The sequence below is a fragment of the Coregonus clupeaformis genome, chromosome 7 (genome assembly GCF_020615455.1).
Source record: "Coregonus clupeaformis isolate EN_2021a chromosome 7, ASM2061545v1, whole genome shotgun sequence".
Lineage (NCBI taxonomy): Eukaryota > Metazoa > Chordata > Actinopteri > Salmoniformes > Salmonidae > Coregonus > Coregonus clupeaformis.
In genome coordinates, this window is record NC_059198.1 from 8,762,073 (window position 1) to 8,788,139 (window position 26,067).

The 26,067-nt window shown below is 43.2% G+C and overlaps 1 protein-coding gene across 32 annotated transcripts in view; it reads left to right on the forward strand.

Moving 5' to 3' along the window:
• Positions 1–2,856: 2,856 nt before the first annotated feature.
• Positions 2,857–26,067, forward strand: part of LOC121568964 (myosin-binding protein C, fast-type) — a 52,441-nt gene continuing 29,230 nt past the window's right edge. For 7 of the 32 annotated variants that reach the window (XM_041879483.2, XM_041879492.2, XM_041879489.2 and 4 more), the window contains exons 1-4: positions 2,887–2,934; positions 21,762–21,782; positions 22,303–22,338; positions 22,461–22,466. In XM_041879483.2, coding sequence (XP_041735417.1) covers positions 2,913–2,934; positions 21,762–21,782; positions 22,303–22,338; positions 22,461–22,466 — 85 coding nt within the window. In that variant the 5' untranslated portion in view covers positions 2,887–2,912. Of the gene's footprint in view, positions 2,935–21,761; positions 21,783–22,302; positions 22,339–22,460; positions 22,467–22,606; positions 22,628–25,905; positions 25,927–26,067 lie in introns of all 32 variants that reach the window. The other 25 variants (XM_041879469.2, XM_041879477.2, XM_041879475.2 and 22 more) reach the window with 12 other exon arrangements.

Below are 26,067 nucleotides of genomic sequence, written 5' to 3' on the forward strand. Positions count from 1 at the left end.
CCGGCTCCGGGCATGACCCCCACTCCCTCTCTAACCCCCAAAGCCGCCCTGGGTCGGGTCTGGCCCTGCTGGCCGGAGCTGGACTGAACACTGGTGGAGCGGATTGCTCTAGCTCCGGAGTGGAGCAGTTGACCGGTGCGGACCAGGCACCGGTGGAACAGGCACGGGCTGTGCCGGACTGACGACGCGCACCACAGGCTTGGTGCGGGGAGCAGGGACGGGCCGGACCGGCTGACGACGCGCACCATTGGCTTGGTGCGGGGAGCAGGGACGGGCCGAACCGGCTGACTGAAGCGCACCACTGGCTTGGTGCGGGGAGCAGGAACAGGCCGGACCGGGCTGACGACGCCGCACCATTGGCTTGGTGCGGGGAGCAGGGACGGGCCGAACCGGGCTGACGAAGCGCACCACTGGCTTGGTGCGGGGAGCAGGAACAGGCCGGACCGGGCTGACGACGCGCACCACAGGCTTGGTGCGGGGAGCAGGGACGGGCCGAACCGGGCTGACGAAGCGCACCACTGGCTTGGTGCGGGGAGCAGGAACAGGCCGGACCGGGCTGACGACGCGCACCACAGGCTTGGTGTGGGGAGCAGGGACGGGCCGAACCGGGCTGACGACGCGCACCACTGGCTTGGTGCGAGGGGCAGGAACATGCCGGACCGGGCTGGCGACGCGCACCACAGGCTCGGTGCGAGGGACAGGAACAAGCCAGACCATACTGGGGACACACACCACTGGCCCTACGCGGGGATCAGGAACGGGCCGGACCGGACTGGCAACACACCCCAGTACCTCTCGCCGTGCCTCTACATTCTCCTTCCCCCTGGTGACCAATGACTCCCGTAACCTGGCGGCCTCCTTTGCCAACCCGCTGAACCACTCTATCCCGGCCTCCTGCTGCCCCGTCGTCCACGGCGTGAGCCCCCCCCTAAAAGATTTCTGGGCGTCTCTCCTCCCCGTGGGCCAGGCCCCCGTGGGCCATGGCTCTCGCCAGACTCTCGCTCCTCTGCTCCAAAGTCCAGCCTCTCTCCTCCTCCCGCGGCTTGACCCAGTCGAGGTTGATATCCTTCAGAGTCACCTCTGGCGTCGGCTCCTGGACACGCTGCTTGGTCCAGTTATGGTGGGATCTTCTTCCGTTTGGTTTGTGTAACCGTAGGACTTCACGTTTCGTATCGTTTGTTGTTTTGTTCGTGTGGTGACTCAAATAAAAAGAAGTATGTTCACTCATCACCACTCATTGTGGTTCTCAATCAGAGGCAACGTGTATCAGCTGTTGCTTGTTGTCTCTGATTGGGACCATACTTAGGCAGCCTGTTTTCCACAGTGTGTTGTGGGATCTTGTTCCGTTTGGTTTGTGTAACCGTAGGACTTCACGTTTCGTATCGTTTGTTGTTTTGTTCGTGTGGTGACTCAAATAAAAAGAAGTATGTTCACTCATCACGCTGCGCCTTGGTCCACTGTATTCGACGATCGTGACACAATACCTATTAGCAAAGGTGTCAGCTAGAGATAACGTGCAGAAGCTTGCAGGGATTTGTAGTTTTGCATGATGTCTACTTTGATGCTAATTAGCATTTTTAAATCTGAGAGTAAATAGAGTCGAATATATTGATAAAAGTCACCTTGTCCGAGAGAGATTTACATGGTTATCAAAACGTCACGCCAGGGTAAGCCTACACTATACACAGCCCTTATTTTAAGTGTTTCTAAAATCCTGTATGGGGAAAAATAAATGGTGGAAAAACGATTGGAACCATTTCCCTGTTTGACCGCTAGGTTTTAGGGGTATTATGACTCATATTGTGGTACTCTATTCTAAATGCCAACTGCTTGAAAAAGTTTTACAAAATAAAAATCCACCCCTGTCCAACAGATAGAAATGTTGCCGATCTTTAGAACATTTCTCATATAGCTGCCGTTTCATTACATTTTAGTCATTTAGCAGACACTCTTATCCAGAGTGACTTACAGTTGCATACATTATTTTATTTTTCATACTGGCCCCCCCGTGGGAATCGAACCCACAACCCTGGCGTTGCAAACACCATGCTCTACCAACTGAGCTAAATCCATTACAAATGTCTCAATGTTTTTTTTTGCGACATTACTTTTGTTGAATATACCGGGGTCAATGGAAACTTGCCTAATGTGTCTTGTGTTAAAGGCGCTGCATGGTCAATCCGACGTCTGCATTGGCCGTGCAGCATTTACGGGGATACGGCCTCTGCAGAATTCAGGGCATTCATACTTATTGCGCTTCGCAGATCTGTTGTGAAGGAAGTTGTCAAGGAAGTGAGTTTGTGTTTATACAGGACCTCCCGCCCCCACCTAACGTCAACGGATCATGTCAATGCAGAACTATACGGAGCCCTCCGCATTGTTACAAAATTTGGGAGGTGCACAGCGATGCGGTATGGAGCTCAATTTGGCCTCTGCGTGCCTCCAGAGGCTCTGCACATGCGTCACACCCTCCATACGGAGTCTCTGCCCAAATGTTCAGATCAAGCATAAATTGGCTCTTAGACAGTCAAAAGTGATAAACAGAACAGTCAGACAATCAACCTGTCAATCAATGCTAATCGGTGTGTCAATCAATTAGCTAATGGGCTGGCTCCTGCTCTAACGAGTTAACCAATTAACAGTTTCCAGCCGGGTCACCCTCGTCGTTACTGCATCAAACTCCATTCACCTCTCTGGTGTCTTCCATTCCTCCTCACCCTCTACACCTTCCTTCTTTCCTCAGAGCTCTTGGATCCCCTCTAGGTGTCACCTGACAGCCTTTTCCTGGGGAGGGGGACTGAAGTGGAGAGGGAGGGGGGATAAAAAGGGATGAAGGAGGAAAAGCAGACAGACTAACAGACGAGAGAGTGCGAAGCAGTCAGAGGAAGAGATAGAGACACACTATCGAAGCTATGCCCGAAGCCAAGAAGCCAGGTAAGCAAGTCATACACATCGTACGCTTCGACACTGTTGTACAGCTAGTGTCCTCTTTGAACTTCTGTGTATCTATATTGGTCAGTGTTCTTCCTGTCATCGACCGAAACAGACTCTCTACTACTCCCATAGGCTGGTTCCCCACGTATGATAGTATGTTGTTGATAATGTGATACGCCGTTGTTTCTGCGCTTTATACCCCCACAGCGTCCACAAAAGTAATAGATTAAGTTTATTGCCGTATCTGTTGACTCAATGTGGGAAATGTTACGATAAGCATGACAAAGTGATGATTTCAAAGATCCAGAAATCTTCTGAATTAACATAGGTTGCATTCATTATGAAGGTAGACTGAGGTAAAGAGAAAAGTGGATGGCAGGAAAGATAGTGAGAATCTGTCTGTTTTTGTGATGGTGGAGAGTCCAGGCAGTGGCAAGGTAGAGGCCTATCTCATCTCAATAGTTCGTTTGGAACTTTTATTATTATTAGCATTAGGATAAGGTTTAAGGTTAGGTCTATGGTTAGAGTGGATAGTTAGTTAAAATGTTGTTGATAAATAATCGATCTACTGAACATCTACAAACCATCTATTTGACACTATCGAAAATAGCACATATCTGTTATAATGAGGTTATAGATCATAAGGAGGTTGATGGTATTATTTGCACAGATCTGTTCTCTTTTACACCACAAAGTCTCCCTATGTCTGTAATAGACCCCACTGTTGATATGGGGGGAAAAGAGGTTCAAGTGTGAGTACTTGTACATTGTAGACCTATACTCAGACAGCATTAACACCAGCAATACGTAGGTCTTGTATGCATGGAATTAGTTGTGAATACATTGCAGCCTCAGCATCTGTTGACAAAACATTGCCATAAGTGTCAGTGAAATTTATTGCCCATATGTAGTAATGTTTGTCTATCTGACGGGGATCTAAAATATGTTGTGGTCTCTTTTCAACAGTGACCTTAAGGCACTGTAAATCACATGGCAACATGAAATTTGAGAGACTCTGACTCAAACAGGGAGGGAGGGAGGGAGGGGAAAGATACACTCTTAGAAAAAAAGGTGCTATCTAGAACCTTAAAGGGTTCTTCGGCTGTCCCCATAAGAGAACCATTTGAAGAACCCTTTTTGGTTGCAGGTAGAACCCTTTTGGTTTTCCATGTAGAACCCTTTCTATAGAGGGTTCTACATGGAACCCAAAAGGGTTCTACCTGGAACCAAAAAGGGTTCTCCATTGGGGACTTTTTGGAACCCTTTTTTCTAAGAGTGTAGTGTGGAAGAACAGAGTAGAGCAGTAGCATAGTAAAGCATACCGATAAGATGAGGGGAGAAAGATGAACGAGATGATGTGTCGGAGGGGGTTATGCCATGTCAGGTGTGACCTCCTCACATCACTTCTCTGCACCTCAGAGGCTCAATCTGTCTGACCCTGATTGCCTGTCTACTTCACTTACACCTCTACTGCTAAACGCTTTCATCTGGCTAACCGATTAGTGTGGCCTGTTTGGATCCTTACCATAGACTATTAACTATAGAAATGTCTTCTAAGGGCATATCTTGTACTGTATTTACTATATGTTTAATTATTTTTTACTGTACTGTGTCATCTTACCTTACACACCCTTCATTTCACCACTGTTATTCCTGTTTATACTGCCTGGCTGGCTGGCTCAGAGTAATTCCAGCCCAATTTCTTTACGTCTCAGCCATGTGTTGCCAATCTAGCATCATGACATCATGTAGATCGTGTTCCTGTCACCACATTAATTCCATCCTTCAGACTGCTCCCCCTTACATTTCCACCTACCCCAAATCCTGAACTTAAACTCAGCCCGGAGCCTTCCCCTCCCCTCCCCTCCTTCTTCCTTCAGTTGGTCACACAGCTCATATGACCCCCCTCCCATCGTGACTTACTCTGCATGATTAAGAATGTCTGGGACTCAAGAAGCCACTGGGATATGGAGAAAGCACGCTTCCCAATAAACAGCATTAAGAATAGTTCTGCAGCCTTAGGGGAGGAGGCTACGCCTGTGTGCGAAGCCTTAGGAAGGGGATTGAGCAGACCAGAGAGGGAATACCTGCACTTGGTCAACCCAAGGCAACTTAGTGTTGTGGAAAATATGAATATTTGATTAGAGATATTAATGAATAGCCATGAATGTCTTGTGTTTTGGACATACAGTATATGATTGTGAGACACATTGTGGTATCAGTTACACTCAGGCTATATGAGGGGTGATAACAGGTGAAGAGTTGTTTGTTGACGCTGCTTCCCTTCATTGGGGGAGCGAAAATAACACAATTAATTATTCGCTGTAATGCAGTGAAAGACCAGCATCTTTACACCCCCCTCCCTTGGGGTCTGGAGCAGGGGCATGGTGCAGGGAAATGCCCCTAATAAAGTGTTATGATATCCCACCAACGTGTTTTGCGGTGGGGCCATTTGATTAGTGAAAGTTTATGTTTTCATGAACCCCTCCAGTTGAGGCTCTTCAGAGGAGGAAGGGAGGACCATCCTACTCAGTGAATTTCATAAACATTTAAATAGTGAAACATTTAAAAGTGATCCTTTTTAGATAAAACTATACTAAATATATTCACGTCACCAAATAACTCATTAAAACACACTGTTTTACAATGAAGGTCTATGGTAGCCTCAACAACACTCTGTAGGGTAGCACCATGGTGTAGCCAGAGGACAGCTATTTTCTGTCCTCCTCTGGGTACATTGTCCTCAATGCAAAACTTAGGAGGCTCATGGATCTCACCCCCTTCCATAGACTTATACAGTAATTATGACAACTTCCGGAGGACGTCCTCCCACCTATCAGAGCTCTTGCAGCATGAACTGACATGTTGTCCATCCAATCAAAGGATCAGAGAATTAATCTAGTACTGAAAGCATAAGCTACAGCTAGCTAGCACTGTAGTACATAAAATCTGGTGAGTAGTTGACTCAAAGAGAGAGAAAGACAATAGTTGAACAGTTTTGAACAAATTAATTTCTACAAAAATGAAGGAGAAGCAGCAGAGAGAGAGAGTGAGAGATTTTGTTGTATTTAATTGTATACAGAGAGGAATTATATTTATGTTAGCTAGCTGGCTAAGGCTATCCAACACTTCCAATTCAAGGTAAGCCACCGGTGTACCTGCTAAACTGCTTGCTGTACACTACTGCGTGATCGAGCACACAGCCATGAAATCTCCATAGACAAACATTGGCAGTAGAATGGCCCGTACTGAAGAGCTGAGTGACTTTCAACGTGGCACCGTCATAGGATGCCACCTTTCCAACAAGTAAGTTCATCAAATGTATGCCCTGCTAGAGCTGTCAACTGTAAGTGCTGTTATTGTGAAGTGGAAACGTCTAGGAGCAACAACTGCTCAGCCGCGAAGTGGTAGGCCACACAAGCTCACAGAACGGGACCGCCAAGTGCTGAAGCGTGTAGCGCGTAAAAATTGTCTGTCCTCGGTTGTAACACTCACTACCGAGTTACAAACTGCCTCTGGAAGCAACGTCAGCACAATAACTGTTCGTCGGGAGCTTCATGAAATGGATTTCCATGGCCGAGCAGCCGCACACAAGCGTTGGCTGGAGTGGTGTAAAGCTTGCCGCCATTGGACTCTGGAGCAGTGGAAACACGTTGTCTGGAATGATGAATCACGCTTCACCATCTGGCAGTCCGATGGACGAATCTGGGTTTGGCGGATGCCAGGAGAACGCTACCTGCCCGAATGCATAGTTCCAACTGTAAAGTTTGGTGGAGGAGAAATAATGGTCTGAGGCTGTTTTTCATGGTTCGGGCTTGGGCCCTTAAATCCAGTGAAGGGAAATCTTAACGCTACAGCAAACAATGACTTTCTAGATGATTCTGTGCTTCCAACTTCGTGGCAACAGTTTGGGGAAGGCCCTTTCCTGTTTCAGCATGACAATGCCCCCGTGCAGAAAGCGAGGTCCATACAGAAATGGTTTGTCAAGATCGGTGTAGAAGAACTTGACTGGCCTACACAGAGCCTTGACCTCAACCCCATCGAACACCTTTGGGATTAATTGGAACACCGTCTGCGAGCCAGGCCTAATCGCCCAACATCAGTGCCCGACCTCACTAATGCTCTTGTCGCTGAATGGAAGCAAGTCCCTGCAGTAATGTTCCAACATCTAGTGGAAAGCCTTCCCAGAAGAGTGGAGGCTGTCATAGCAGCAAAGGGGGGACCAACTCCATATTAATGCCCATGATTTTGGAATGAGATGTTCGACGAGCAGGTGTCCACATACCTTTGGTCATGTAGTGTATGTTGACTATGACGTTAGCTAATATGGTGACAACGATGCTTGGAGAGGTTTCTTCGCCTGGTCGCAGACAGCTGTTGTGTTGTGCACTGAAGTCCACAAGTGAAGTGAAAATGTGAGAGGAGGAGAGCGCGTATGAAGGTGAACTGTGTGATCAGGGGTGAATTCATTCAGCCAATTCTGTTGCAAAACGTTTCTTAACTCTTGTTTTAGTTGCAAAACGTAACGTTTTGAAACTGTTTGGACTAATGATTACACCCTAGATCAGCTAGATGCAGGCAAGAGTGTGCAAGGCAGTATTGAATGTGTCACTGTCTGTCACCTTGATTACTCCAATTTGTCTCTTGACCTGTGCAACCTCATGATGGGTAGAGGGCAAATTTGAGTATCATGTAGTAGCCTAAACCTATCGATGTTACATTGAGCTGGGTGAATGGAATATGACTGACAGTCATCCAATATACTGTAATAAAATTAAGGCCATGCTCATAAAAACATTAAATTGTCCTCCCTAATCTTAAATGGCACCGACCGCCACTGACCCCCTCTACCCACACTCCTTCCCACCCCTCTTCTGGACTGGTGCCTGCTGCCTGGGCAGAGTGGCAGGGAAAGACTGGTGTCTCCTGAGCCTCCTCCATCCTCTTCCACACCCCGCCCTCATGCAACCGAGGCAGTGAGTATAGCATTACCTCATACCAGGGCCGTCACCATGCCCCCCCAGGTATGCAGCTCTGGCTTGATGGATTACAGACAGATGCAGAGTCAACAGAGAGCCAGAGGAGTTTACAATCAGAGTGTGAACCGTTAAGCCCCAATATGTCATTAACTGAGACTTTATAAACACTCCGTAAGCATTTTGTGGCGGATAGGAACACTGGCAGTAGTATTTGGTAATGTCCTTTTATGTAAAAGTTTCTTTCTGCGCTTTGAGCCAGACCTATTTTAAGCGGAGAGATATGCGGAGGGAAGGGTAATGAATGGAAATTAATGGAAAAGATAGCGGACAGTTTGGGATGATATTTATGGGGTCTCGTTTATTCCATTCTGCAGATACCACTTCCCTAAAGAGAGGTGTCATTTTCCTCTCTGCCAAAGTGTTTTTTTGTTGAAAGCTTTTTATTTACAAGACATTCTATAATACTCGGCCATATTTACGACAATACCATAAACTCTCACCTGCTCTCTCCCTGCACTCTTCCTTTACCTGTCTACCACTCTTATTACCATGTCTCATCCTCTCTCCTCCGCTGTTCCACTATAAATCTTCACCCCACACGTGTGCCAGCGGACGGGGGGAGGGGTAGCGGAGAGAGACATCACTAGAGGAATGCATACAGGCTATAATTCTTATCATCATTACTGTCTGATAAAATACAGCGTGATATACTACCCTCCCAGGTTCCCTCCCCTCACTTCCCTTCCTATGTTCACTTACAGGCTTACCTCAGTACTGTAGTACCCTAGTAAATCTCCTCCCACCTCTTCCTGTTGCCATGTTGGAAAACATGAAAGTGGTTCGTTAAACAGATTAATTTATAGTTGCCAGCCCAGCGACTACTATAGCCCACACTTGCTGTGGTAAAAGACAGCTGCAGCGATTACACAGCACAACTACTGCACAGTGGAAACAAATACACCTGGCTGGGACCCACCACAACCTTCGCCAAGTTACAACCAAAAATAATTACTACATTAGAGTGGTATTAATGCTCTTCATAGCAAGACCTGATGCCAGCAATATAGGCCTGCATATATGTTATGGTATTCATTCAACTTACATTACTCTCCCTCCACCATGCCACCTTCCCTACTCCCCTACTACTACTCTTTAGAATATGCCCCCTCCTTCTCCCTTTGTCTAGAAACCACTGTATGAAATATACCTCTATAACTCATATCATCGGAACTGTCAAATAAAACCACCAAATGATGGAGCTATATAGAGAGCAGAGGCTTAAGTGTACTCCCATGCTGCCAAAAGCATCACTCTCTTCATCCTCATCATAAAACAGTGAAACTCCATCAGTCACACTCTGCCCCCAGCATGGATGACCGCCAAATGCCAATAATACCATTGATACTCCACCACACGCTCAGTGGTATAAATAGACCCCTTGAATATAAATTTCCCCTTTGAGTCCTTATGTGAGTATGCTCGCTTGGTGCTATAGTTGAATATATTTATGAAAATGTGAAAATGCCTGCATTATACGCAGGTTGACGTTTATTTTCATGAATCTTGCCCCGTAGGCAAAACTGAGCTTTTTCCACTAGATGGGCCAGCTGCAAAGTCAAAAATGGCTGTATCGTAAAACTTAATGAAAATTAAAAATGAGCTTTTTGGTTGTAATTTAAGGTTAGAGTTAGGCATTAGGGTTAGCAGTGTGGTTAAGGTTAGGGTTAAGGTTAGGTTTAAAATCAGATTTTATGACTTTGTGGCTGTGCCAGCTAGTGACCACTCTTCAGAGCTGCCTCCAGGGCATGATTCATGACGATAAATGCCAACCTGCGTATTATACCATGGTGACTTTTATAGGTAAACAAGCACATTCTGATAAGTGTAGATAAAGATGTAAGTCTATTTGTATCACATACTGTATGTACTGTAGGTTCTGCACTATATATTGTAATTCAATTACTCATTGAATTACAATACTACATACATTTACGAACACTGAACATTTTGTCTTTATTAGCCCACACAGCTACAAGGATGCACTTTCATGCCTGGTTTAAGTCCTCATATTGAAGCTTATAGAGACCCCAACTGATGTATAGAACAATCTTAAAATGATCTACTTTGGTTTAGTAACAAGCATCATGAAACCTCTTAACACAATACATTCATTTGACTTGGTGAAAATCACCTTTTTGGACCTAACTTGCTTACCACTTTTTCCATGTGGTTTCTTCCTTCATAGACTCCATGAAATGATGACTTCTTCCTAAATATTTGGTCAAATTATTAATTGTGTGTATGATTTCCTAGAAACAAGGGTGGCTCAACTCACCCCTTTGTCTCAACTTAACCCACTCTCCCCTACTGATATGCAGGATTTTTTTGGGGTGTGCAGCATAACATGTGAGTAATGTTAGGAGTAATGAGACATGTACAGTGCATTCGGAAAGTATTCAGACCCTTTGACTTTTTCCACATTTTGTTACGTTACAGCCTAATTCTAAAATTGATTAAATTAATTGTTTTCCTCATCAATCTACACACAGTAGCCTATAATGACAAAGAGAAAACTGGTTTTTACAAAGTGTTCAGACCCTTTGCTATGAGACTCGAAATTGAGCTCAGGTGCATCCTGTTTCCATTGATCATCCTTGAGATGTTTCTACAACTTGATTGGAGTCCAGCTGTGGTAAATTCAGTTGATTGGACATGATTTGGAAACGCACACACCTGTCTATATAAGGTCCCACAGTTGACAGTGCATGTCAGAGCAAAGACCAAGCCATGAGGTCGAAGGAATTGTCCGTAGAGCTCCGAGACAGGATTGTGTCGAAGCACAGATCTGAGGAAGGGTATCAAAACATTTCTGAAGCATTGAAGGTCCCCAAGAACACAGTGGCCTCCATCATTCTTAAATGGAAGAAGTTTGGAACCACCAAGACTCTTCCTAGAGTTGGCCACCCGGCCAAAGTGAGCAATCGGGGGAGAAGGGCCTTGGTCAGGGAGGTGACCAAGAACCCGATGGTCACTCTGACAGAGCTCCAGAGTTCCACTGTGGAGATGGGAGAACCTTCCAGAAGGACAACCTTCTCTGCAGCACTCCACCAATCAGGCCTTTATGGTAGAGTGGCCAGACGGAAGCCACTCCTCAGTAAAAGGCACATGACAGCCCGCTTGGAGTTTGCCAAAAGGCACCTAAAGACTCTCAGACCATGAGAGACAAGATTCTCTGGTCTGATGAAACCAAGATTTAACTCTTTGGCCTGAATCCCAAGCTTCACGTCTGGACGAAACCTGGCACCATCCCTACGATGAAGCATGGTGGTGGCAGCATCATGCTGTGGGGATGTTTTTCAGCGGCAGGGACTGGGAGACTAGTTAGGATCGAGGGAAAGATGAACGGAGCAAAGTACAGAGAGATCCTTGATGAAAACCTGCTCCAGAGCGCTCAGGACCTCAGACTGGGGCGAAGATTCACCTTCCAACTGTACAACGACCCATTTGCATACATTTCTAAAAACCTGTTTTTGCTTTGTCATTATGGGGTATTGTGTGTAGATTGAGGGAAAAAAACAATGTAATCAATTTTAGAATAATGTGGAAAAAGTCAAGGGGGCTGAATACTTTCCGAATGCACTGTATGTCACACGTATGTCACATGTCTGTAGGTTGTGTGAGGGGCACCAAGCGCCATTAACACAAGATGGGAGAACATGCTACCAATGGGACCTAGTCAGAGTGGGGGCCCCCTGGTCTCAGTCTCTAGTTAACACGTTCACTGTTGCCTTTAACTCACGGTTGTAGACGTGTTAAAGAGCCTATAGGCAGGTATTTCAGAAGCCCTCTAACATTGGCCTAAGGGAAAGGAATCCTCACCAAGCATACAGTAGATGCATTACCGAAAGGCCTAAAATATAGAACTCTAATGATACGATAAAACAAACGTATGTTCTTTGCAAGATATCACAGATTCAACTCTTTAAGACAACTCTTGCTAATTTATATACAGTACCAGTCAAATGTTTGGACACACCTACTCATTCAAGGGTTTTTCTTTATTTTTACTATTTTCTACGTTGTAGAATAATAGTGAAGACATCAAAACTATGAAATAACACATATGGAATCATGTAGTAACCAAATAATTGTTAAACAAATTAAAATATATTTTATATTTGAGATTCTTCAAATAGCCACCCTTTGCCTTGATGACAGCTTTGCACACTCTTGGCATTCTCTCAACCAGCTTCACCTGGAATACTTTTCCAACAGTCTTGAAGGAGTTCCCACATATGCTGAGCACTTGTTGGCTGCTTTTCCTTCACTTTGCCGTCCGACTCATCCAAAACCATCTCAATTGGGTTGAGGTCGGGGGATTGTGGAGGTCATCTGATGCAGCACTCCATCACTCTCCTTCTTGGTAAAATAGCCCTTACACAGCCTGGAGGTGTGTTGGGTCATTGTCCTGTTGAAAAACAAATGATAGTCCCACTAAACCCAAACCAGATGGGATGACGTATCGCTGCAGAATGCTGTGGTAGCCATGCTGGTTAAGTGTGCCTTGAATTCTAAATAAATCACAGACAGTATCACCAGCAAAGCACCCCCACAACATACAGTGAGGGAAAAAAGTTTTTGATCCCCTGCTGATTTTGTACGTTTGCCCACTGACAAAGAAATGATCAGTCTATCATTTTAATGATAGGTTTATTTGAACAGTGAGAGACAGAATAACAACAACAAAAATCCAGAAAAACGCATGTAAAAAATGTTATAAATTGATTTGCATTTTAATGAGGGAAATAAGTATTTGACCCCCTCTCAATCAGAAAGATTTCTGGCTCCCAGGTGTCTTTTATACAGGTAACGAGCTGAGATTAGGAGCACACTCTTAAAGGGAGTGCTCCTAATCTCAGCTTGTTACCTGTATAAAAGACACCTGTCCACAGAAGCAATCAATCAATCAGATTCCAAACTCTCCACCATGGCCAAGACCAAAGAGCTCTCCAAGGATGTCAGGGACAAGATTGTAGACCTACACAAGGCTGGAATGGGCTACAAGACCATTGCCAAGCAGCTTGGTGAGAAGGTGTCAACAGTTGGTGTGATTATTCGCAAATGGAAGAAACACAAAATAACTGTCAATCTCCCTCGGCCTGGGGCTCCATGCAAGATCTCACCTCGTGGAGTTGCAATGATCATGAGAACGGTGAGGAATCAGCCCAGAACTACACAGGAGGATCTTGTCAATGATCTCAAGGCAGCTGGGACCATAGTCACCAAGAAAACAATTGGTAACACACTACGCCGTGAAGGACTGAAATCCTGCAGCGCCCGCAAGGTCCCCCTGCTCAAGAAAGCACATATACAGGCCCGTCTGAAGTTTGCCAATGAACATCTGAATGATTCAGAGGAGAACTGGGTGAAAGTGTTGTGGTCAGATGAGACCAAAATCGAGCTCTTTGGCATCAACTCAACTCACTGTGTTTGGAGGAGGAGGAATGCTGCCTATGACCCCAAGAACACCATCCCCACCGTCAAACATGGAGGTGGAAACATTATGCTTTGGGGGTGTTTTTCTGCTAAGGGGACAGGACAACTTCACCGCATCAAAGGGACGATGGACGGGGCCATGTACCGTCAAATCTTGGGTGAGAACCTCCTTCCCTCAGCCAGGGCATTGAAAATGGGTCGTGGATGGGTATTCCAGCATGACAATGACCCAAAACACACGGCCAAGGCAACAAAGGAGTGGCCTAGCCAGTCTCCAGACCTTAATCCCATAGAAAATCTGTGGAGGGAGCTGAAGGTTCGAGTTGCCAAACGTCAACCTCGAAACCTTAATGACTTGGAGAAGATCTGCAAAGAGGAGTGGGACAAAATCCCTCCTGAGATGTGTGCAAACCTGGTGGCCAACTACAAGAAACGTCTGACCTCTGTGATTGCCAACAAGGGTTTTGCCACCAAGTACTAAATCATGTTTTGCAGAGGGGTCAAATACTTATTTCCCTCATTAAAATGCAAATCAATTTATAACATTTTTGACATGCGTTTTTCTGAATTTTTTTGTTTTTTGTTGTTATTCTGTTTCTCACTGTTCAAATAAACCTACCATTAAAATGATAGACTGATCATTTTTTTGTCAGTGGGCAAACTTACAAAATCAGCAGGGTATCAAATACTTTTTTTCCCTCACTGTAACACCTCCTCCTCCATGCTTTACGGTGGGAACTACACATGCGGAGATTATCCGTTCACCCACACCGCGTCTCACAAAAACACGGCGGTCCAATATGGACTCCAGACCAAAGGACACATTTCCACCAGTATAATGTCCATTGCTTGTGTTTCTTGGCCCAAGCAGGTCTCTTATTCTTATTGGTTTCCTTTAGTAGTGGTTTCTTTGCAGCAATTCGACCATGAAGGCCTGATTCACACAGTCCCCTCTGAACAGTTGATGTTGAGATGTGTCTGTGACTTGAACTCTTTTAAGCATTTATTTGGGTTGCAATTTCTGAGGTTGGTAACTCTAATGAACTTATCCTCCTCAGCAGAGGTAACTCTGGATCTTCCATTCCTGTGGCGGTCATCATGAGAGCCAGTTTCATCATAGCGCTTGATGGTTTTTGCTACTGCACTTGAAGAAACGTTCAAAGTTCATGAACTTTCCGTATTGACTGACCTTCATGTCTTCAAGTAATGATGGACTGTCATTTCTCTTTGCTTATTTGAGCTATTCTTGCCATAATATGGACTTGGTCTTTTACCAAATAGGGCTATCTTCTGTATAATCCCCCTACCGTGTCACTACACAACTGATTGGCTCAACCTCATTAAGAAGGAAAGAAATTCCACAAATTAACTTTTAAGAAGGCACACCTGTTAATTGAAATGCATTCCAGGTGACTACCTCATGAAGCTGGTTGAGAGAATGCCAAGAGTGTGCAAAGCTGTCATCAAGGCAAAGGGTGGCTATTTGAAGAATCTCAAACATAAAATATATTTTGATTTGTTTAACACTTTTTGGGTTACTACATGATTCCATGTGTTATTTCATAGTTTTGATGTCTTCACTATTATTCTACAATGTAAAAAATAGTAAAAATTAAGAAAAACCCTTGAATGAGTAGATGTGTCCAAACTTTTGACTGGTAGTGTACATTGTGGCCTGGGTCAGTGATGAAATTAGTGAACACTTCAAAGATTGAGCCTTTGAAAGTGATTAATAAAATGAGGCCACACATGGCAGAAGACTATCTGTGGCTTACTACTGTATCTGAGGGAGGAGAAGCACACGGAGAGAAGGAAGAGGGGGAAATGTCAAGAGAGATTAAGAACATTCCACAGAGGTTACCCTTCAAAAAGAGAGAGAGAGAGAGGGAGAAGTAGAGGGGGAGAGAGCTGAGAGTAGATATATAACAAATATTTATATATATATACGAATGTTGAAAGATACGGTATATTTTGAGAAAGAATGTGATATCCTTAAGTGAGTGAAGAGATGTGCACTTTTATGTACTGTGTAGCATAGTTCAAAAGCCAAATGCCCCCCCATTGCATTTCCATTTCTTATTGAATGGTAAAGAACTTGCCATTATGATTTGTCCCTGATTTAATCTGTAAATCTTAAATGATGATAATAACAACATATGATCGATTTTTCCTGAATAGATTAAAAGGGGTCTGAATACTTTCCGAATGCACTGTATTTGCCATATTCTAATAATTATCATGTGCCAACGTATTGCCATGGTCCGTGCCATGGTGAAACTTGCACTCCTGTAGATCTGAAATAATTGGATGGTGAAACTTGCCAGCCAACCAGAAAAGCAAGGCTAAGCAATTCAGGCATTCCTGAAAGTCAGGACAATCCATGTGTTGCAAATAAACATTATTTTTGTACACTGAACAAAAATATAAACACAACTGAGTTGCAGTTCATATAAGGAAATCAGTCAATTGAAATGAATTCATTATGCCCTAATCTATGGATTTCACATGACTGGGAATACAGATATGCATCTGCTGGTCACAGATACCTTTAAAAAGAAAGTAGGGGTGTGGATCAGAAAACCAGTCAGTATCTGGTGTGAGCACCATTTGCCTCATGCAGCGCAACACATCTCCTTCGGATAGAGTTGATCAGGCTGTTGATTGTGGAATGTTGTCCCACTCCTCTTCTATGGCTATGCAAAGTTGCTGGATATTGTCGGTAACACGTTGTCGTACACGTCGATCCAGAGCATCCCAAACATGCTCAATGGGTGACATGTCTGGTGAGTATGCAGGCCATGGAAGAACTGGGAAATTTTCAGCTTTCAGGAATTGTGTGCAGATCCTTGCGACATGGGGCTGTGCATTATCATGCTGAAACATGAGGTTATGGCGGCGGATTAATGACACGACAATGGGCCTCAGGATCTCGTCATGGTATCTGTGCATTCAAATTGCCATCGATAAAATGCAATTGTGTTCGTTGTCCATAGCTTATGCCTACCCATACCATAACCCCCCGCCACAATCAGGCACTCTGTTCACAACATTGACATCAGCAAACCGCTCGCCCACACGATGCCATACACGTGGTCTGCGGTTGTGAGGCTGGTTGGACGTACTGCCAAATTCTCTAAAACGACGTTGGTAGAGAAATGAACATTCAATTCTCTGGCAACAGCTCTAGTGGACATTCCTGCAGTCAGCATGCCAATTGCACACTCCCTCAAAAGAGATCTGTGGCATTGTGTTGTGTGACAAAACTGCACATTTTAGTGTATTTTTTTCCCCAGCACAAGGTGCACCTGTGTAATGATTATGCTGTTTAATCAGCTTCTTGATATGCCACACTAGTCAGGTGGATGGACTATTTTGGCAAAGGAGAAATGCTCCCTAACAGGGATGTAAAAAGATCTGTGCACAAAATTTGAGAAATAATATTTTGGTGCATATGGAAAATTTCTGGGATCTTTTATTTCAGCTCATGAAACATGGGACCAACACTTTTTACATGTTGCATTTATATTTTTGTTCAGTATATACAGTTGAAGTCGGAAGTTTACATACACCTTAGCCAAATACATTGAAACTCTGTTTTTCACAATTCCTGACATTTAATCCTAGTAAAGATTCCCTGTCTTAGGTCAGTTAGGATCACCACTTTGTTTTAAGAATGTGAAATGTCAGAATAATAGTAGAGATAATTATTTATTTCAGCTTGTATTTCTTTCATCACATTCCCAGTCGGTCAGAAGTTTACATACACTCAATTAGTATTTGGTAGCATTGCCTTTAAATTGTTTAACTTGGGTCAAACGTTTCGGGTAGCCTTCCATAATCTTCCCACAATAATTTTGGTGAATTTTGGCCCATTCCTCCTGACAGAGCTGGTGTAACTGAGTCAGGTTTGTAGGCCTCCTTGTTCGCACACACTTTTTCAGTTCTGCCCACACATTTTCTATAGGATTGAGGTCAGGGCTTTGTGATGGACAACAAAGTCAAGGTATTGGAGTGGCCTTAAGCCATTTTGCCACAATTTTGGAAGTATGCTTGGGGTCATTGTCCATTTGGAAGACCCATTTGCGACCAAGCTTCAACTTCCTGACTGTGTCTTGAGATGTTGCTTCAATATATCCACATAATTTTCCATCCTCATTATGCCATCTATTTTGTGAAGTGCACCAGTCCCTCATCCAGCAAAGCACCCCCACAGCATGATGCTGCCACCCCCGTGCTTCACGGATGGGATGGTGTTCTTCGGCTTGCAAGCAACCCCCTTTTTCCTCCAAATATAACAATGGTCATTATGGCCAAACAGTTATATTTTTGTTTCATCAGACCAGAGGACATTTCTCCAAAAAGTACGATCTTTGTCCCCATTTGCAGTTGCAAACCATAGTCTGGCTTTTTTATGGTGTTTTGGAGCAGTGGCTTCTTCCTTGCTGAGCGGCCTTTCAGGTTATGTCGATATAGGACTAATTTTACTGTGGATATAGATACTTTTGTACCTGTTTCCTCCAGCATCTTCACAGACTGGCAGACTAAATAGCCTTGGTTTCTCAAATGACTGCCTCGCCTGGTTCACCAACTACTTCTCAGATAGAGTTCAGTGTGTCAAATCGGAGGGCCTGTTGTCTGGACCTATGGCAGTCTCTATGGGGGTGCCACAGGGTTCAATTCTTGGGCCGACACTTTTCTCCGTGTATATCAATGATGTCGCTCTTGCTGCTGGTGACTCTCAGATCCACCTCTACGCAGACGACACCATTTTGTATACATCTGGCCCTTCATTGGACACTGTGTTAACAAACCCCCAAACGAGCTTCAATGCCATACAACACTCCTTCAGTAGCCTCCAACTGCTCTTAAACACTAGTAAAACTAAATGCATGCTTTTCAATCGAACGCTGCTGGCACCCGCCCACCCGACTAGAATCACCACTCTCGACGGGTCTGACCTAGAGTATGTGGACAACTACAAATACCTAGGTGTCTGGTTAGACTGTAAACTCTCCTTCCAGACTCACATTAAGAATCTCCAATCCAAAGTTAAATCTAGAATCGGCTTCCTATTTCGCAACAAAGCCTCCTTCACTCATGCTGCCAAACATGCCCTCGTAAAACTGACTATCCTACCGATCCTTGACTTCGGCGATGTCATTTACAAAATAGCCTCCAACACTCTACTCAGCAAATTGGATGTAGTCTATCACAGTGCCATCCGTTTTGTCTCCAAAGCCCCATACACTACCCACCACTGTGACCTGTACGCTCTTGTTGGCTGGTCCTCACTACATGTTCGTCGTCAAACCCACTGGCTCCAGGCCATCTATAAATCACTGCTAGGCAAATCCCCGCCTTATCTTAGCTCATTGGTCACCATAGCAGCACCCACCCCTAGTCTGCGCTCCAGCAGGTATATCTCACTGGTCATTCCCAAAGCCAACACCTCCTTTGGCCGCCATTCCTTCCAGTTCTCTGCTGCCAATGACTGGAACGAATTGCAAAAATCTCTGAAGCTGGAGACTCTTATCTCCCTCACTAACTTTAAGCATCAGTTGTCAGAGCACCTTACCGATCACTGCACCTGTACACAGCCCATCTGAAATTAGCCCACCCAACTACCTCATCCCTATATTGTTATTTATTTTGCTCTTTTGCACCCCAGTATCTCTATTTGCACATAATCTCTTGCACATCTAGCATTCCAGTGTTAATACTAATTGTAATTATTTTGCACTATAGCCTATTTATTGCCTTACCTCCATAACTTGCTACATTTGCACACACTGTATATATATTTTCTGTAGTATTTTTTGACTTTGTTTTTTTACCCCATATGTAACTCTGTGTTGTTGTTTTTATCGCACTGCTATGCTTTATCTTGGCCAGGTCGCAGTTGTAAATGAGAACTTGTTCTCAACTGGCTTACCTGGTTAAATAAAGGTGAAATAAATAAATAAATAAAAAATGTAAACTTCCAACTTCAACTGTATTTAGGGGAAGGCTTGACAGTAATGGGGCAGCAGAGTCATGATATTTGTTAAATATACACCATAGTATCCATCTTTCCCATGACCATATCTGATGGACCTGACCCTTGATGGCCTTTCTCATTTACCTCTCCCTCTAGCTCCTTCTCACTTTCTCTCATCTCTCTCTCTTCTTTTCTCTCTCTCTCTCTCTCTCTCTCTCTCTCTCTCTCTCTCTCTCTCTCTCTCTCTCTCTCTCTCTCTCTCTCTCTCTCTCTCTCTCTCTCTCTCTCTCTCTCTCTCTCTCTCTCTCTCTCTCCTTGGAGAAGTGGATAAGTCCAGTATGAATAGATAGGTTTAACACCATAAAAGCCCAGTGGAAACAGTCTTATGGAACCACAAAAGATAGGAATAGAAATGGAAAGACAAGAGAAATCAAACAAAGCAGACAGTAAGGGAAAGAAAAGACGGGGAACGTGAGACGAGAGAATTAGGAGTGAATAAAAAAAGATGCAGGACAAGAAAGAGGGAAATCTACCATGTGAAGTTACAGTATATCGAGAATAAGACCGTAAATGACCAAGACTAACCATAAGAACAGGGATGGATACGTTACACATTGACTGTGTGCATATCACTGTGCATTAACTTTAGCATTAGCGCTGAGGTTCAAGGGTCGGGGTTGCTCTCGCTCTGACTTAGCGCTGTACTTAGAACTTTTTGTATGAATACGGCAGATAGAGAGACACTGAGCCGGCCTGTGATAGAGAGAGTGCTGACAGGTCGTAACCAGAGAGAAGCCTTAGCCAAACTGGGCTGAAGGCCTGAAGGAGAGAAGGGGTTGGGTGTTGGTCTGACCAAAGACAATTACTTGTCAAATTCCGGCCTGTTTTTATAGTATCAAAACCCATCTTATTTAGCAATGGAATCTAGGGATGGTCTCATCTATCAATTTACTGTTAACCACCATCCTGGAACATACTGAATTTTTTTTTAAAAAATAAAAAATACTGTAGTATAGGGACAGGATTTGTCATTTTGATTGCTGACTTCTACACTGTTGTCACAGAGGAGACCGTGCAGCGATAGTTACTACATGTTCCATATTTCTCCTGTCCTTTAACAATGTCGTGATGGGTGGTTAAACAAATATTTTGTGCCAGCTTAGGACACAAGGCCTTGTCATCGGGGCTTACCGTCTCATGGCATGTTCTCTATGGTGCATAACTCCCATCCTAGTCAACAACAGTGGACTGAGCAGCGAATGGAGCACCAGAAATTCACTGACCCACTTCCCTTCCATCTATGAACTGGGCCTGCTGCAAAGGCACGGAACCTGGGCTAAAGATGCCATTTAATGCCCTGTGCGTCAAAGACCCCTCGAGACCTAAGACAGTGGGTGTTGCCAGGGCTAAAACTACATGTGCTGAGACCTGTTAACAGATTGCTGCCTGAAAAACAAACCTCATCAAAAATAGACGTGTCGGCTACTCAGTATGCCAAAACTGAGAACACAGTCAGGGTCATGCAAAACAACCAGAGTGCCAAGGCCAAGGCTGAAATCTCAGAATCGCAGTTTGGCACACTCATGGGACAATAGTTCTGCAAAGTCAGTTGTGATTGATCAGATGGGGATGGTTCGGGAGACCTGGTTGATGTTCTAAATTCTGTGGTTGGGTTGTTTTAATAGATTTTGCTGACTACAAATCCCAAGGCACTGAGACTATTTATGTTATCACTTTAACAGGTGCTCTGAACAAGGACACTGTCTGTACAAATTATAGCTTTGGATGGCAGATCCATGTGTCCTGCCAGAGTTTGAGCCAGAGATCATTACCGTTACTGTGTGGTTCAGTTTGTTTTGCAGTAACTAAGTCTTAATCTCTACATTCATTAGGCACCCTTGTGGCAGTATTGTAGATCTCAGATATTAGTACTTTGATGGTCTTAAACCCTATCAAAAGCATCTTAGTCTTGAGGCTGTGTTCTTTGATATTTTTAAGTCACATTATTCTTCATGATCTTCTCTTCAAAACTATCCATATATATATATATAATATACACACAGTAGCCACTGTTTCTAGAGCAGGTTGATGTTTATTGGGATTAATCTTGTCCTGGAGGCAAAATTTAGCGATTTCCACTAGATGGGCCAGCTGCAAAGTCAAAATTATTTTTAAGGTTAGGGTTAGGTATAAGGTTAGCAGTGTTGTTAAGGTTAGGGTTAGGTCTGATTTTATGACTTTGTGGCTGTGCCAGCTAATGACTACATGGCAGAGCTGCCTCCAGTACATGAGTCATCCCAATAAATGCCAACTTTTGTTTCTATATACAGTGTACTTTTACTTTGACTCCAATTCCAATACTCTTTCTTTGCCAGAGGCAGAGCCTGAAGAAATTGGTAAGAACTGCACAAAGCAAGGTTGAGTGAATGTACAACTCCTCTGTGGTTACATTAAAATGTGTATTTGTGTATTGTATGTGCTTATGTGTTATGTGTCTAAGTACCGGTATAATATTGTATGTACAATGTACATGGGAATGCATTAATGTATCAACATTCAGAATTTACACTACAGTGCTGTGTGCAGGCGTGGATTATGCATATCTAGACTTCTACATAATATATGTGCATTCAAATCATTTGTGAATGTTTGTATGTATGCATGTTTGCACAGTGTGGAGTCAAATATTGGTAATTCACAGCTGTGATTATTTTATATTATATTAACTATATTGTAAGTTTAATGGTCCATTATGTTTTCGAGATTAAATGACTAAAATGTAAATGTAAAATGAGATGGTATGGTTGGAATCTAACCCTTGCTCTCTTTACAGAACCTCTACATACAACTGATGAAAACTTATGTCACTCAGGATGTAACAATTAATTATTGTATATGTTTGTCCTTCAATTGTAGCGGCCAAGACAGATAAGGCTGCAGCAGCACCTGCTGGTGAGTCCACTCATGACAAATGGATGACAAATCCTGATACTTGAAATACTTCAGTGAATGGTTAGGCCTATACTAAAATCAATATGTCTGATTTTATTTTTCTCCTTTTTATTTTTTGCCAGATAAGGGTGGGTGAGAACAGAGCATGTGTGTGTGTTAACCTGTGTCCCTTTGTGTGTGTTTGTGTTAGTTGTGTTAGAGTCAGTAGGGCATAATCATCCCGTCATCATTCCAATGTAATGTCGGTTAACTGTTTTCCCTCATTCAGCGAAGCCAGCGGAGGATCATGGTAAGGCCTCTAAGACCAATCACAGAAGTAGCTTTCTGTGGGGATGAGACTGAGAGTTGCCATGCATGATTCTCACCACACACCACGACAGTGTTGATCAGATAGCACACCAGTACACTTAACATAGGCTTCACACATGTTTATATTCACTCCTATCACATTTTCCTACTGGTTTATGCCAGACAAAACAGACTATATTCATTTAAATGATATATTACTCATTATTATTTGTATTACCCAAGATAACAGTTTAATCAGTTAGTAAGAGCTACCTATGTTAAGGTTGAGGTTATGCTTGTTATGTGGGTTATTTTGGCAAGCACTGGAGTGTGTGTGTGTGTGTGTGTGTGTGCAAGAGAGTGTGTCTGGTTGCGTTTAGTTTAGTTTATTAATTCAACCATTAAACAAAAACAAGCACACATAGAACTTGAAAAAGCCATACATGCACATGAGTAAAATCATTGAGGATAACACAATAAAGTCAGGGACTTATTTCTATTGTGGTCCTCTTGAAACAAGATGGCTAGGAAAGATCCAACACAGTTGAACACAGCGAGATAAAATATTTAAAAAAAGAAGAAGAACATCTATCTCATCATTACAGTTACATCGTAGGGTACATTCATATAGGCACAGAAGACATCAAACAGTTTTTTACTTTATTTTATTGTGCGTGTGTGGTATTATTATTTATTGTGCGTGTGTGTATGTTGTGTGGTATTGTTATTTATTGTGTGTGTTCATGTGTGTGTACACTGTAAAAAAAAAGTTGATTCAACGTACATTTGTAAAACAACCAGCTGCAATAGGATTGTGAGTTTGCTCAACAAAAATGTTTTTGAGCAAACTCACAACAAATTGTATGTTGAATCAAAATTTTTTATTTTTACAGTATTTAGTATACACACAGCATTAAGTTGAAGTCAGTGTGTTATCTACGATTCATCAGAGAGATGGTGGAGGCATTTGCTTGTGGGTATACGAGTAGTTGTATGTGTGTGTGAGAGTGTATATGTACATGTAGGAATCTTAATTTGAGCCAGATCGCTACAGCAGGAAAATAATCCTGCAGTAACAGGAAATGTGAATTATTATGTTGATTTATAATTAATGGATATTTTTTGTAGGGGTTGATACATTTGACGTTAGGGCAAATCAAGTCTGACATTTTAAAGTGGAAATTACAAACTTTAGAATACTTTTTAAACCTTGAATACGCTACAAGTTTGCATTTCCTGCCGTGCAGGAAAATTCTGATCAACAAAAGAGGGATCAAATTAAGAACCTACAACAGACTCAGTCCGTTTGGTACAGTCTAGTTCATCTCACTGAAATTCTGTCATTGTATACACTACCGGTCAAAAGTCTTAGAACACCTACTCATTCAAGGGTTTTTCTTTATTTTTACTATTTTCTACATTGTAGAATAATAGTGAAGACATAAAACTATGAAAAGCACATATGGAATCATGTAGTAACCAAAAAATTGTTAAACAAATCTAAATATGTTTTATATTTGAGATTCTTCAAATAGCCACCCTTTGCCTTGTTGACAGCTTTGCATACTCTTGGCATTCTCTCAACCAGCTTCACCTGGAATGCTTTTCCAACAGTCTTGAAGGAGTTCCCACATATGCTAAGCACTTGTTGGCTGCTTTTCCTTCACTCTGCAGTCCGACTCATCCCAAACCATCTCAATTTGGTTGAGGTCGGGGGATTGTGGAGGCCAGGTCATCTGATACAGTACTCTATCACTCTCCTTCTTGGTCAAATAGCCCTTACACAGCCTGGAGGTGTGTTGTTCCATTGTCCTGTTGAAAAACAAATTATAGTCCCACTAAGCACAAACCAGATGGGATGGTGTATCGCTGCAGAATGCTGTGGTAGCCATGCTGGTTAAGTGTGCCTTGAATTCTAAATAAATCACAGACAGTGTCACCAGCAAAGCGCCCCCACACCATAACACCTCCTCCTCCATGCTTTACGGTGGGAACTACACATGCAGAGATCATCCGTTCACCCACATCGCGCCTCACAAAGACGCGGCGGTTGGAACCAAAAATCTCAAATTTGGACTCCAGACCAAAGGACACATTTCCAGCGGTCTAATGTCCATTGCTCGAGTTTCTTGGCCCAAGCAAGTCTCTTCTTCTTATTGTTGTCCTTTAGTAGTGGTTTCTTTGCAGCAATTTGACCATGAAGGCCTGATTCACGTAGTCTCCTCTGAACAGTTGATGTTGAGATGTGTCTGTTACTTGACCTCTGTGAAGCATTTATTTGGGCTGCAATTTCTGAGGCTGGTAACTCTAATGAACTTATCCTCTGCAGCAGAGGTAACTCTGGGTCTTCCATTCCTGTGGCGGTCTTCATGAGAGCCAGTTTCATCATAGCGCTTGATGGTTTTTGCGACTGCATTTGAAGAAACTTTCAAAGTTCTTGAACTTTTCCGTATTGACTGACCTTCATGTCTTAAAGTAATGATGGACTATCATTTCTCTTTGCTTATTTGAGCTGTTCTTGCCATAATATGGACTTGGTCTTTTACCCAATAGGGCTATCTTCTGTATAACCCCCCTACCGTGTCACTACACAACTGATTGGCTCAAACTCATTAAGAAGGAAAGAAATTCCACAAATTAACTTTTAAGAAGGCACACCTGTTAATTGAAATGCATTCCATGTGACTACCTCATGAAGCTGGTTGAGAGAATGCCAAGAGTGTGCAAAGCTGTCATCAAGGCAAAGGGTAGCTATTTGAAGAATCTCAAATATAAAATATATTTTGATTTGTTTAACACTTTTTTGGTTACTACATGATTCCATATGTGGTATTTAATAGTTTTGATGTAGTTACAATGTAGAAAATAGTAAAAAATAAAGAAAAACCCTTGAATGAGTAAGTGTTCAGAGGTCGACAGAGGTCGAACCTGTTAAGGAGGGTAAGAGCTTTTCTGGCTAAATGTGTTAGTTGCGTATGTGTACCCTATGTGTGAGTTCATATTGCATCATGTAAGGCAGCTCTACTCAACATTTAAGTCCGGTTCCTCTCACTTAAACCCTCTTATTTATATTGGCAGAAGAGCCACCTGTAATAAAGGGTAAGAGCTTTTCTGGCTGAATGTGATACTTACGTGAGTGTATGCAATGTACGAAGATAGCATTCTGTATGAACAGGTGTGTGTGTGTAAATCATGCCATATTTACTCAGCAATTACTCAAGTTCCTCTTCTATAATAATAATAATAATCTCTTCTAAAAGCCCTTAATTTTCTTGGCAGAAGCCCGGTCTGCTATAGAGGGTAAGAGCTTTTCTGGCCTAACATGTCACTTGTACGGAATGTGTGTGTGTGTGTGTGTGTGTGCGTGCCTGCGTGCATGGGTGTGAGTGTGTGTACGTGTGTTTGTGTGTGTTTGTCTGTGTGAATGCTGACAAGGTGCAA